At 42.7% G+C, this 14,423-nt stretch overlaps 1 protein-coding gene across 1 annotated transcript in view; it reads left to right on the top strand.

Moving 5' to 3' along the window:
* LOC144495030 (uncharacterized) overlaps positions 1-14,423 on the top strand; it is a 210,807-nt gene that overhangs the window by 35,407 nt on the left and 160,977 nt on the right. Inside the window, exon 7 of the mRNA XM_078214827.1 lies at positions 6,612-6,905. Coding sequence (XP_078070953.1) covers positions 6,612-6,905 — 294 coding nt within the window. The remainder of the gene's footprint in view (positions 1-6,611; positions 6,906-14,423) is intronic.

Here is a 14,423-nt window from a genome sequence, read left to right as displayed (position 1 = left end):
TTGCAGTGTTAATGTAAGCCTTACTTGTGACAAATAAATAAACAAACTTTTTACTGCTATTTGCTAATTGTTGGTCAGCTATCTTAATTAGAAAGTTTGGAACCCAGAATGCCGAAAGAGCCATTTGATTCAAATTTACCACTTCAAAAGGATAACATTTCACTAAAAGATTTCCCTTTAATGCTAATGTTTCATTCAGTTGTAACAAATGTCACAAAGATCTCTGGCTGATTCCTGGTCCCACAGGTGTCATAGACTCTGCAATACTTCAGGCAAGCTAGTCACATAGAGTCATAGAAGTTTACAGCATGGAAACAGGCCCTTCGGCCCAATTTGTCCATGCCGCCCTTTTTTTTTTAAAACCCCTAAGCTAATCCCAATTGCCCGCATTTGGCCCATATCCCTCTATAACCATCTTACCCATGTAACTATCTAAATGCTTTTTAAAAGACAAAGTTGTACCTGCCTCTACTACTACCTCTGGCAGCTTATTCCAGACACTCACCACCCTCTGTGTGAAAAAACTGCCCCTCTGGACACTTTTGTATCTCTCCCCTCTCACCTTAAACTTATGCCCTCTAGTTTTAGACTCCCCTACCTTTGGGAAAAGATATTGACTATCTACCTTGTCTATGCCCCTCATTATTTTATAGACCTCTATAAGGTCACCCCGCAGCCTCCTACGCTCCAGAGAAAAAAGTCCCAGTCTATTCAGCCTCTCCTTATAACTCAAACCATCAAGTCCCGGTAGCATCCTAGTAAATCTTTTCTGCACTCTTTCTAGTTTAATAATATCCTTTCTATAATAGGGTGACCAGAATTGCACACAGCATTCCAAGTGTGGCCTTACCAATGTCTTGTACAACTTTAACAAGACGTCCCAACTCCTGTATTCAATGTTCTGACAGATGAAACCAAGCATGCCGAATGCCCTCTTCACCACTCTGTCCACCTGTGACTCCACTTTCAAGGAGCTATGGACATGTACCCCTCGATCTCTTTGTTCTGTAACTCTCCCCAATGCCCTTCCATTAACTGAGTAAGTCCTGCCCTGGTTCAATCTACCAAAATGCATCACCTCGCAATTGTCGAAATTAAACTCCATCTGCCATTCGTCAGCCCACTGGCCCAATTGATCAAGATCCCGCTGCAATTGGAGATAACTTTCTTCACTGTCCACTATGCCACCAATCTTAGTGACATCTGCAAACTTACTAACCATGCCCCTTATATTCTCATCCAAATCATTAATATAAATGACAAATAACAGTGGGCCCAGTACTGACCCCTGAGGCACACCGCTGGTCAGAGGCCTCCAGTTTGAAAAACAACTCTCTACAACCACCCTCTGACTTCTGTCAAGAAGCCAATTTTGTATCCATTTAGATACCTCACCCTGGATCCCATGAGATTTAACTTTGTGCAACAACCTACCATGCGGTACCTTGTCAAAGGCCTTGCTAAAGTCCATGTAGACAACATCATCTGCACTGCTCTCATCTACCTTCTTGGTTACCCCTTCAAAAAACTATTAAATTTGTGAGACATGATTTTCCACTCTCAAAGCCATGCTGACTGTCCCTAATCAGTCCTTGCATCTCTAAATGCCTGTAGATCCTGTCTCTCAAAATACCTTCCAACAATTTATCCACCACAGATGTGAGGCTCACTGGCCTGTAGTTTCCAGACTTTTCCCTGCAGCCCTTCTTAAACAAAGGCACAACATTTGCCACTCTCCAATCTTCAGGCACCTCACCCGTGACTATCTGACGATCGATGATTCAAATATCTCGACTAGGGGACCCGCAATTTCCTCCCTAGCCTCCCACAAAGTCCTGGGATATACCTCATCAGGTCCCGCAGATTTATCTACCTTGATGCGCTTTAAGACTTCCAGTACCTCCTTCTCTGTAATATGTACACTCCTCAAGACATCACTATTTATTTCCCCAAGTTCCCTAACGTCCATGCTTTTCTCAACAGATGAGAAATATTGATGAGAAATACTGATGAGAAATATTCATTTAGGATCTCTGGCAGCTTATTCCAGACACTCACCACCCTCTGTGTGATCTCTGGTGGATCCGCACATTTCTTGTGGATCCGCACATAGATGACCTTGTTGATCCTTAAGAGGCCCTACTCTCTCCCTTGTTACTCTTTTGCCCTTTATGTATTTGTCGAAGCATGTGAGTCTTAACATGAATCTTGGCAAGATGTTTGACAACGTGGTCATTGAAGACTCATAGAATCTCTACAGAGCAGAGGGAGGCCATTTGGCCCATTGAGTCTACACCGATTCTTTGAAAGAGCATCTTACCCCAGCCCACCTCCCTCCCCTATCCGCGTAACCCTGCATATTTACCCCACCAATCCCCCTAACCTATACACCTTGGGACCCTAAGGCACAATTTAGCATGGCCTATCCGCCTAACCCACACATCTTTGGAGTATGGGAAGAAACCGGAGCACCCAGAGGAAACCCATGCAGACACGGGGAGAACGTGCAAACTCCGCACCGTCACCCGAGGCGGGAATTGAACCCGGGTCCCTGGCACTGTGAGGCAGCAGTGCTAACCAAGGTGCTGCCCTTGTCTTGTGTTGCCTCACATGCTTTTAGCAAGGGTCGCTTAACAGCAATCAGTGACAAAAATCTTGGCTAATCTTCACCTCTCTAACCCAGGGGGCCCATGACAAATTGTAGCATCCATATATTCCTCCAGTGGAGATCAATAAACTTGACACATCATGCTGGGTAGACCAAACCTGTCAGCTTCTAATTCTGTATACGCTCAATAACTCACTGGATAACCTCACTGACACATTGGTGGAGAAAGCCAGACATTCTTCCTGCCAATGCCCACGTAAAGTGGTGCAATATGTACACAGTAAGAAAATACTTGAGATTCTTTACTCATTTGCTGATGATTGTAGGGGAATACAAATTTACATCTTTAGATAAGGAAAAGGATCTCTCTCAGCCAGAGTCAACATACAGCCGCCCATTGTTGGCAGCAAGTTAAAACATTGTCATGGTTTCTGTTTTCATTCACTATGTTAGCTTAGTGAGGCAGAGGTAAAGTCCAGAGAAGCTTCAGCAGATGTGAGAGAGCCCGATTAAATTTCACATTCGCTGTCTTAAACATTTGCGATCAAAGCAAAGATAAGATGCTTCTCAATTTTGGTATGGGTAAATCCATCATTAGATACCGGCTGTATACACTGAAACATTTATTTTTTCACCAGTGAGCTTTAAGATTTCACCTTTGTGCTTACCTTTGAATTGACTTTGCAATGCTTTACCAACTTCAATGCCATTTCTTCAAAGGTGAAACTCTGTCTTTGCCAAGTCGAACTCAAATTTTAATGAATCCTTTGCACACAAATTAAGGAAAGGTTCATTAAATAACTTGCAAAACCATTAGTCCTCCTGCTGATAGCAGCATGTGAACAAGGAAAGAATAAGGTCAACTGTTTGTTATAAAGCACTTTGAATTGCTGACAGTGCTGCTCAACTGAACATCAGCTTCAACAGTGAGAAATCCATATCAAACAATAAAGTTTTTATTTTGATTCCAATCAGTTTTCCAGTGGATTTATGATAAATGTTTAAAATAAACAATTCAATTAACGAACATTCATCCGTGCGGTCAATCTGTACTGCTAGGGCTTGTGAGGGAATAGCATGCAGCATATTTCAGCTGGTCACTGACACACTAAAATGCTTGTTGGGGCTTTAGAAGGTTTTCAATTCGAACCCTGCCCTGTGCTATTCTCACCCCAGCTTAACAGTTGAGCTAAAGCTACCAGCGAAAAAATAATCAGCCGTGGTTTTTAGTTCCTGATCACTATACAGCGAGACTTGCCACAAAGTGTGAGCACAATAGGAAAGAGAGCAAGACTGGACTCGCCTGTGAGCAACTCATGAATTGAACGTCCAGCCATCACTGCCCAACCTCATTTGCAAAGAATATGTCACTTCATAGACGTACCTGAGGTAGCTGCGGGACTTGTGCTGTGAACCAGAATCCCGAGGAAGGGGGTAAATTACAAAAAAAATAAAGTGGAAGGATTATATTTTCCCTGTAGGTGCTAAGGATTAAAGTTGAGCTTCTTAAAGTTGAAAATGATGGTTATCACTTCTAATAAATGAGATGCATGGTTCAGTAGTAATTGGTACTATTGGTGAAAATAATGAGGTCATGCAGCTGGGACCTTATTTGAACGGATATATTTTCTGTCTGAATTGGATGACAGATTTCCTTGAAATATTTGACTCCTTTGATGATTGGAATAACAAGATTGTTATCATTAATTAGTTGTGGCTTCAAAGTTTGAGATATGTCTCTATCACAGCAGGTTACTTTATGCATTTGTTTTAAGTTTTATTATTTGAGTCTCTTTGTTGTATTCTGCCTCCTTGAGATCTAGTTACAAGTAGACCTGACGTCTCTCCTATAAATCAAATGTTATTCCAGCGGAGGTTTCCTTTTACAGGATTTGTGCCGTGCTTTGAGGTCTACGATGTTATGAGTTGAGCAAAATAACGACCCAGCACAGTTATCGTGTTATGGCAAGGGGGAAGTGTATGTGAGTTCCAGGGCTGTCAAGGACTAATGGTCATCTACTTGAGTCACTAACTGGGGTTGTCTTTTAACTTATCTTCCAGGCATAAAACTGGCCTTCCGGTTCAGCAGCCCATTATAGAAATGCCGGATTTGTTTTATTTCAATCAAAACTAATGTGTTGAGTTGAAAATCTGCATTCCTTTGTTCAGTTTGCAGCCTGTTTGTTGCATGGAGAACCATTTGGAGGTAAAACACTTTACCTCTGAGGGCAAGAGAAGAGGGACTTGAACACGACAAACATTTCCCCAATACGTACAAAAAGACACTGGAAATGTTTAAAATCTAAACCAAAAACAACAAATGCTAGATACATGGTCAGTAGTGGTATAGAGAAAGACAGGCTAATGTTTTGGCTCCTGGCCCTCGGAATGTTCTGATAAAGCCTGAGGAGGAAACCTCTTATCTCTTTACTAATCACCAAATATACAGAGCTCCTCTTTAAACATATTCCCGCCAACCGACTACAAGGCAGAAGTGACAGTTTTGGAAAGTAATTGATGCTTCATCTTGAGAGGACTATAATGGTGGACAGATAGGAAAGAGCAAAACAAAGAGCTGCGATTTTCCAGCATTTTTTGTTTTTGTTCCAGATTCCAGTGTCCACAGCATTTTGCTTTTACCTTGGGCAGACTTTCCTCTTCCTGAGCCTAGGCATATTGGATCCCTTGGGCTCAGCATATGGAGGAAGATTGGGCAGGAAGGGTTGCACATCGCATAAACTCCTGCTTATCTGATTCCTTCTCTTTTCTGCACTGCATCCAAGTGACCCTGTGAACTAAATGAAGGGATTTGAAAATCTGCCCCAATGTTCTGAAGTAGTATTAAAAACAATGAATGAATCATAGAATCCCTAAAGTGCAGAAGGAGGCCAGTCGGTCCATCAAGTCTGCATCAACTACCATCCCACTCAGGCCCTATTCCTGTAACCCCACATATTTACCCTGCTAATGCCCCTGACACTAAGGGGCAATTTAGCATGGCCAACCAACCTAACTGACGTATCTTTGGAATGTGGGAGGAAACTGGAGAACCCAGAGGAAACCCGCACAGACACAGGGAGAATGTGCAAATTCCACACAGTGACCCGAGGCCGGAATTGAACCCGGGTCCCTGGTGCTGTGAGGCAGCAGTGCTAACCACTGTGCCACCGTGATGCCTGAGTGCCAGATGAGATTTATTCAGATGTAGTTCTTGAATACTGATGAGATAACGGGAGTGGTAAATATGTTCCCTGATGGCACAACACATGGCAAGGTGTCATTTCGAGATACGCAGACAAGGAAGTCCCACATGTGATCTGTAGATACGGAGATATTACCCACTCCCTTTCATATGCCAACATAGGCACAGAAACAATTACCTACGTTTCAGAAAGGTGAGACTATAAGGAGCAAAGAGAGAAAAACATAAATTTATCTTTTTTGTTAGCCTTCAAGTATTACTAGGTCATAGATTCTAAGGGAGCAATCTTACCGACCGTTCACGTCACGCTCCTGCTGAAGCATAGTCGGGGAATTTGGTGGCCACCCAAATCTGTTCACTGCATTGGGATGGGAAAATCCCGCCGGCGTGAAATGCCTGTAACATTCCGGCCATAGATACAATGCAGAAAAGGCCCTTGGCCCATCGAGTCTGCATCAGCAATATCTACCACTAAAGGCATGCTAATCCCATTTTCCAGCACTTGTCCCATATCCTTGAATATTATGATATTTCAAATGCTCGTCCAAATTTTTTTTTAAAGATTGTAAGATTTCCGGCCTCGACTCCCTTGCATTGTGCATTCCGGATTTCCATGCAGTGCATGGGACAAGCAAAAAAACAGAAGAGGGGAAGAGAGCAACAGAAATGTATTCATAAATTATTCATTGGAAATGGTTTGGGAAAGGAATTAAAATACTCTGGGAATTAGGTATCAGTTTGTTCCGTTGTGTGATTTCTTAGGATGAGAACTCAGACTGATCTTCCTCTCTTGTTTAATAGGGTTTGTGTTCCATGTGTCAGCACCAGGAAAGTTGACATTTGCTCAATCACAGCAGGAGTGCAAGCGTAGGAATGCGCAGTTAGCAACAACTGGCCAGTTACATGCTGCGTGGAAGCAAGGTCTCGATCGCTGCGACTATGGCTGGCTGGCAGATGGCAGCGTGCGTTATCCAATTGTCTACGCCAGGCGTCAGTGTGGAGGAGGCCTTGTCGGAGTGAGGACCAAGTACAGATATAACAACAGAACTGGATTTCCTGATCCTCAGTCAAAGTTTGATGCCTACTGCTTCCGAGGTAAATAAATATCTGGAAATTTGTACTAACATCACTGATGGAATAGGAGGGTGAATTTTATAGATTCACCTCCACTTGTTGGGATGCATCGTCAAAATATGGACCTAAGGTTTAATGAGCCATTCCTATCCCATCTGCTCCTGATAACTCTACCTGGTGGGTGCCAATCCCATGTTGACAGTGCAATTTTGTAAACATTACTTCTAGGATGTTATGAAGCACTAAGGGCAATAAAATGGAAAAAGAGGTGAAAGAAATAATCTCCTTTAGCATTAATGTATGTATATGGAATTGTCTCTTATCTCCTCCGACTGCTTTGAGTAAGTGGTGTTCAGGGTGTCATGACCTTTTTTGAAGGGGCAGTGGTCTCACTTTCTGTGATATGGCTGTTGAAGGGAGTTCACATCACATGTTTACTCAGATACAAAGGGGACAGTTCTCTTCCCAGCCCCTTCCATGGAGCAACTTCAGCAGGATAGAACTTCTAACTGCCCCGACTTGCACCCCCAATGTAAAATTCCTTTCTGTATGTGGAATCCTACCTGCAGAGAGGGTTGCAGAAGGTGAGGTCCTTTACTTCCTAAGGAAGCAGACAAAATTAAGACTTTCCATTACGGTAGCTGACAAAATTGAAGGGTGTCTAGTTGATTGATGAGAATACATGTGGTGCAAAGGAGAAAGTGACAGAGTCTATGACATATGATGTATTCCTATTACTTCTTAATATACATGTCTAAATTTGGCAGATATCTTTCTTACTCTCAATGTCCACTGGGAATTTGTGGAACTAACTGCAGGTGATGAAGAGCTGGGAGCTGCCCATTCATTTCTGTCCTGCCTAAGGAATTTTGCCTTAAAATCTTTTAATATTTATTTATTCTTCTTTGAGACCATATTGTTTGATTCAGACACAAATGTGAGAGATCAGAAACAGCAAATTAATTTCACATGCTATGTGAACCTCTGTTAATGCCTTGATAACTTGTCTGTGTTTCTCAATGCTCTGTTTTCTTTTATCTACAATTTTGTCACTGTTCTGCATTCTGCTCTTTATTATTTCCTTATGTCTTTCCCTCCTGTCACACTGACATTTCTCCCACCTTTCTGGCCTTCCCCACTCTCTGACCTATCTTGTTATTTCTCTCTCTTGTTGCCCCCCTCTATCCCTCTCTTCCTCTCCTGCCTTTCATGCTTCCCTTCCTATTATTAGAGCTGGAATATGTGCTAAAACTTTACAAATCACTGATAATGCCTCAGCTGGAATACTGTCTCTGAGTCTGGGCATCTGAATTTTGGAAGGATGTCAAGACTGTCTGTCATGCTTCCTCATCACTCTTTTGTCCCTTTCCCTGGTACTCACAGGGACATCTTCACACACACACAGATTAATTAAAACAGATCCAACAGAGAATTTGATCGCAAAAGGAATGTTAGTTTGTTTGGAAATAAGAATGCTTGTACTTGAATGCTGTTCCTCTGTCATTATTATAAAGATTTAAATTGGAAAATGCATTCCCCAATGTGATCTTCATCATCCAGACCAGAACAATCCCAGACTTGATTCCTTGTCTGTAATAAATTGATTTGTCAATATTTAGCTAGCAGCTGAGAGATGACAATTGTTTTGAGGCCCCCATGATAGGGAGGGTCAAAATCACTAGTGTTAGAGGCGGAATATGTGTTCAATCGATAAATCCCTGGTTATGTCTCAGCTGGAGTACAGTGTCTAACTCTGGGCATCAACATTCTGGAAGGATGCCAAGGCTTTGGAGAGGGTGCAGAGATAAGGTAGAATAGGGATGAAAGACAAGAGTTATATCAAGAGTGCAATAGATTAAGGGCGGCTTGATGGGGCTTTAACAATAAAAATTTTATTGCCACAAAAGAAATATATATATATATATATATATATATACAAGGTTTGACTAGATTACAAGTGCCACTGCTCTGCTCATTAAAACATTGTTCTAATAAACGACAACTCTGGGCAAACCTGCAGTGAATTCTCCATAGTTTGCTGGAAGATGGTGCTCGCCAATGAAACCCCAAAGAGTAGATGTATATATTGGCATAACCCTTTCTGTGTATTTATGGTGGGATATCCTCTTGATGTGTCATCTAGTTCTAACTGTTGATAAGCGTGGCTCATGTTCCATGTGGTATATGTCAGACCTCCAGACAATTTCTCATACAGTTTCCCTATGTTGGGGATGGTACTGACCCAGTTTCACAGCCTGATTTACCGTCAGCTTATAGTCCGCAGTTATGGACTCTTTTAAACATAAGTAATTTAGTTAACTGCAAAACATGTTTGAAATGCTTACAAGTCTGTTTAACTACTGGCACAATGGGTGCTGTCCACTCTGCAAATTGTGCAGACTTGATGATGCCCAAGTCTTCTCGTCATTTTAGCTCCATCCCTATGTTTTCTACTAATGCGTAGGGTACAGGTCTTGCTCTACTAAATCTCGGGATGGTCTTCCGGATCCACATGTATTTTGCTTGCAATTCCTTTCATCTTTCCCAGTTCCTCCTGGAACACATCCTGATATTTTCTGATTAGTTCATGCAGGCCCCACTCTTTTAATTTTAAAAAATTCCAGTCAGTTCAACTTGATCTCTTGGAGCCAGTCAAACCCCATTGAATTCGGCCCTTGGCCTGACACCGCTATCAACGATGGCTGTGCAGACTGCTTTCAATAACTCACTGGGGTCATGGTTGTCCCTACAATTTTGATGCCCTCTCTGGTATACGTAGCCAGTCTAGCTGCAGTGCTCTTCAACCTGAAGGGTTGAACCCCTTCTTTGGACATATCAATCGGTCTACTCACTCACAAAGGAAGCCGAAGCCCCCGTGTCTACTTCCATCTCCAGTGGCTGGCCATTCATTAACAATACACCGTGATATCTTGCCTGCTTTTACATTATTTAGTGACAAAATGTTCCATTCACCTGCTGGGCAATCCGCCATACTATGCATTGGGGTTGGATTATTTATTGGTACTGGCCAGGTCCTGCTTGATTTTATACTTGTGACTCAAATGTCCTTTTCTTCCACACACAAAGCACTCTGCTTCTCTAAATCTACCTGTTACTGGGAGTGATTTCCCCTGCACCGTTAACGCTTTACTAGTGACTCTTCCAGCTTCAGCATTTATCTCTATATAAACCAGCACTGGTGGACCTCGTCCCTCTGTGCACTTTGTAGCTCCTGGACGCCCTTCTCAGTGCTCCCCATCCCTGAACTCATTTCCAACGTCTTTTTTAAAATTAACTCTGATTCAGCTAACAATTTTCTCTGTTTAGCTGCATTGTTTACACCGCATACCAATTGATCCCATAACATGTCATTCAACGCTGACCCAAAATCGCAATATTCTGCGATTTGTCTCAGCCTTGCTGCAAAGGCTTGCAATGGTTTCCCTTGGGGATCTCCCCATGGACTTAACTTTGTATCTTTTTAATATTACTGAGGGCTCAGGATGGTAATGCCCCTTTGCTAACTCAACGAGCTCTGCAAATGTTTTCATGTTGGGAGCATCTGGGGATATTAAACTTCAGCTCATGTTCTACGTCTGGGTCCCACATGCAGTCCGCAATATATATTTCTTCTTATCCTCCCCCTTAATTTCATTAGCACGGAAGAAGTATTCCAAATGCTCCATGCATTGTACTCTGTAGCAGCATCAAAAGTTTCTAATTTTCTGGAGAGACCTTTTCCTCTTTCGCAGGCCGGATTGGACATCTTCTGCATCTCTTGTAACTGAACTTTCCTTCAAATTATTTGTTGCAATCTGAGTTGCTCTTGTTTTCCTCATTAGTAGTTGCTGTTGTTGCTCATCTGAGTTGCTGTTGTTTACCTCATCCCCACTGAAGTAAATGCAATATTTGGCGACCACCAGTTAGTTAACGAACAACAACAGGTTTGTTACTATTTACAACTATATAATCGATGTGCTCATTCCCAGCTCCAGGTTCAATCAGGCTGCAAAAACCCGCGCTCTGCCCCAAGATCCCCACGCTCGTTACCGATTGGGCGAACGGGTCACATGCCCCTTTTGATACACATCCCTTAAAGGGGCTAGTTACGACACTCACCATGAAACTACTTGATTGTCGTAAAAGCCCACTGATTCACTCTTGCCCTTTAAGGAAGGAGACAAGCAATCTCGGTCTGGCCTGTACGTGACTTCAGAGCCACAACAATGTGATCTACCTGTCCTTTGAAATGGTCTAGCCAGCCGCTCCATGGTATCAAAACTGCTATAAAAATCTGTAATCCACATGGATTATAACCACCTTCTCAAAGGATGCGAAACAAATGCTGAACTTGCCAGTGACACCCACATCCTGTAAATGAGGAAGAAATCATTTGAAATTTATTTAAAATACCTTGTTGAGGCACAATGGGCTGAAGAGGCTTCTGCTGCGCTGTTAAATCCAGTGATCTGTAAGCGTCTGATTAGAAGAGAATCAGGCTGACCATGATTGTTCCCATTATCCATTCACCTTCTGTCACACGTGCTAACACAAAAACTGGCTATTGGGCTGATGTACCTGAGGCTTACGCTACTCGTGGAATTAGAGCCCAGTACAAGGAATTGCTATCAGGACAGCATCTTTCAAACCCATGAACTCTACCACCCAGAAGGACAAAGGCAGCGATGGCATGGGAACATCACCACCTGCAAGTTCCCCTCCAAGCCACACACCATCCTGACTTGGAATTATATTACCATTCTTTCACTGTCACTGGGTCAAAATCCTGGAACTCCCTCCTCAGTAGCACTGTGGGTGTACCTGCACCAGATGGATTGCAGCGATTCAAGAAGGTGGCTCATTATCCACATTCAGCAATGCCTACATCCCATGAAAGAATTTTAAAAATTGACATAAGTCACATTGACATTCATTGGTGTGTTTTTATGCGTGACATTGTGACAAAATTTTTTAAAATTTCTTTTATGCAACGTGGGCATCACCAGCTGGGCCAGCATTTATTGCCCATCCTAAATTGCCCTTGAGGGGAGCAATTAAGAGTCAGCCACATTGCTGTGGGTCTGGAGTCACATATTGGCCAGACCAGGTAAGGGTGGCAGATTTCCTTCCCTAAAGGGCATTAGTGAACCAGGTGGCTTTTTACAACAATCGACAATGGTTTCAAGGTCTTCATTGGATGATTAATTTTAGACTTATATTGAATTCAAATTTCACCATCTGCTATGATGGGATTTGAACCCGGGTCCCCAGAGCATTACCGTGGTTCTGTAGATTACTTGTCCAGCGACATTACCACTAGGTCACTGCCTCCCCTTAAAATACACAAGGTCTTCTTTCTTCAAGCAAAAGGATCTGTTAAAAAGCTTTTCCTGAAGCCAGTGTTCTTTTAAAAGACCAGCAAAGACTGACATTTATAGTTTCAGATTGGCTTCTTCTTTGAGCTTACCTTTCTGACCAAATGGAAATTTTGAAGAGTTTGTACACCAAGTTACTGTGACTAGTTCTTTGGCATTTATGTTTAATGCAAGCATTGTTGCTTTGCTGCTTCAGCATCCCTCTGGAAGAGAGAGCAAGAGGATGTAAACGTCATATTTATTTTAACATTCGCTGTCGTAAATTAAAATGGTTGATCTGCTTTCATGTAAAGATTGGATTTGTTAAGTTGGAACATAAAAGCACATTGCCAATGAACCCTTTCAACTAGACAGGTACTTCTACTCTGACCAGCGTCTGTGGAACACATGTTCTTCCTGTTATTCAGAATTATGTCATTTTTTAATATATCTCTCCAGAGTTCACTCAGACTCTTCAGTCTGTCGGATATTAGGAATTAAACATATGGATGTTTCTTTTTTTTAAAAATTAACAGAAGCTTCAAATCTTTTCTGATTTTGTTTTCTTAATTTCATTCTCTGTCCACTTCATGCAGCAACTGAGAGAGTGGGCAGTTTATCAGGGCAATGTTGCTCTGTAACTGGTCACTCTAAGGTGCACAAAATTATCCTGAAATACTAAGTCAAGTCATGACGACACAGAAAGAAGACATTCAGCCTAGCGAGTCCACATTAGCTACCTGCAGAGCAATCCAATTAGATCCATTCCCCTCCTCAAGACTTGTGGCCCTGCAAGTTTATTTCCCTCAAGTGCCCATCCAATTTCCTTTAGAAATCCTTCTTGATCTCCGCTTCCATCACCCTTGTAGGCAGTGAGTTGCAGGTGATTTCCACTCACTGCATAAAGAGGTTCTTCCTCACATTCCCTCTGCATCTCTTGCCCAGAGGCTAAATAGCCCTTGTACCAACAGCGAACAAGGACAGCTTTTCCTTATCTACCTCATTTACACCTCTGATTTCATTTGAAAATGTAAGGGGGCAATCTTACCAAAAAAATTCTAAGTCCAGAATGGGCGGGAAAATGGGAGAGTTTCAGATCTGTTTTTTCGGCAAAGCAACACAGGCAAGTGAACTCGGACGATTCTGTCCCGGGCTCGCTAATCACATTTAAATAAGTTTTAAAATAAATGTAAATAGTTTATTCAGCCTTGCACTGGAAATGGGTGCGAGGCTGACTGTGCCGGATATCCAGTCCCCGTAAGATTGCAGGAGACGATAAACCAGGCGCGAACCTGATTCCTCGGCTCTCTTGCAATCATGCCGACTCGCCCTGCTTGATGGCTGGCAGGGTGCAACAGTAAGATCGTCCCCTCAAGTCTTTTCGCATGGATAAGGCAATGATGAACCAGAAAGATCCGGTGCACCTCAGAGTTGATTACTGGTTTGTGTTTCATTGACTGACTAGGGTGGCATGGTGGCACAGTGGTTAGCACTGCTGCCTCATAGTGCCAGGGACCCAGGTTCAATTCTGGCCTTGGGTGACTTTTTTGCGGAGTTTGCGCATTCTCCCTGTTTCCTCCGGGTGCACCGGTTTCCTTCCACAGTCCAACGATGTGCGGGTTAGATTGATTGGCCATGGTAAATTGCCCCGTAGTGTCAGGGAGACTAGCAGGATAAATGCATGGGGTTAATGGGGTGGGGCCTGGGTGGATTGTGGTCGGTGCAGACCAATTGACCTCCTTCTGCACTGTAGGGATTCTATGATTGGGTGTGGGTTGTGGTGAGATGGGGTGGAAAGTAGTCAGGTGTCCTGCTCCCGACTATTACTCATTGACAGCCCTGCTTGGAGTGTTTGTGAATGGGAGTTGGCTATGGGCAGGATTGAGTTTGGTTGTTATGCCTTCACGCAGTCAAATAGTTTGCTGACACCCATGTGGAAAAATGTGGTGAGTTGGGAAAGTACCAACACTGGCGGAACTGCCCCTGAGTAGAGAGTCAGGAGAGGAAGGGAGGTGGCTGGATTCTTAAAATAAAATATACCTGCATACATCACACATTTTGTCTAATATTTTCCGGTTACTCTGGATTAGATCAGCAATTTACGTTTAATTCAGACGAGACAAAGCTCATACTGTGTATGTTTCTTTCTGAATTTGTGAGAAAAGTGCACGTATTTTTAAATATA

The sequence above is a fragment of the Mustelus asterias genome, chromosome 6 (genome assembly GCF_964213995.1).
Source record: "Mustelus asterias chromosome 6, sMusAst1.hap1.1, whole genome shotgun sequence".
In the NCBI taxonomy this organism is placed as follows: Eukaryota; Metazoa; Chordata; class Chondrichthyes; order Carcharhiniformes; family Triakidae; genus Mustelus; species Mustelus asterias.
Note: the sequence above shows the minus strand (reverse complement) of the source record. Positions and strands in the feature narration are given on the sequence as shown.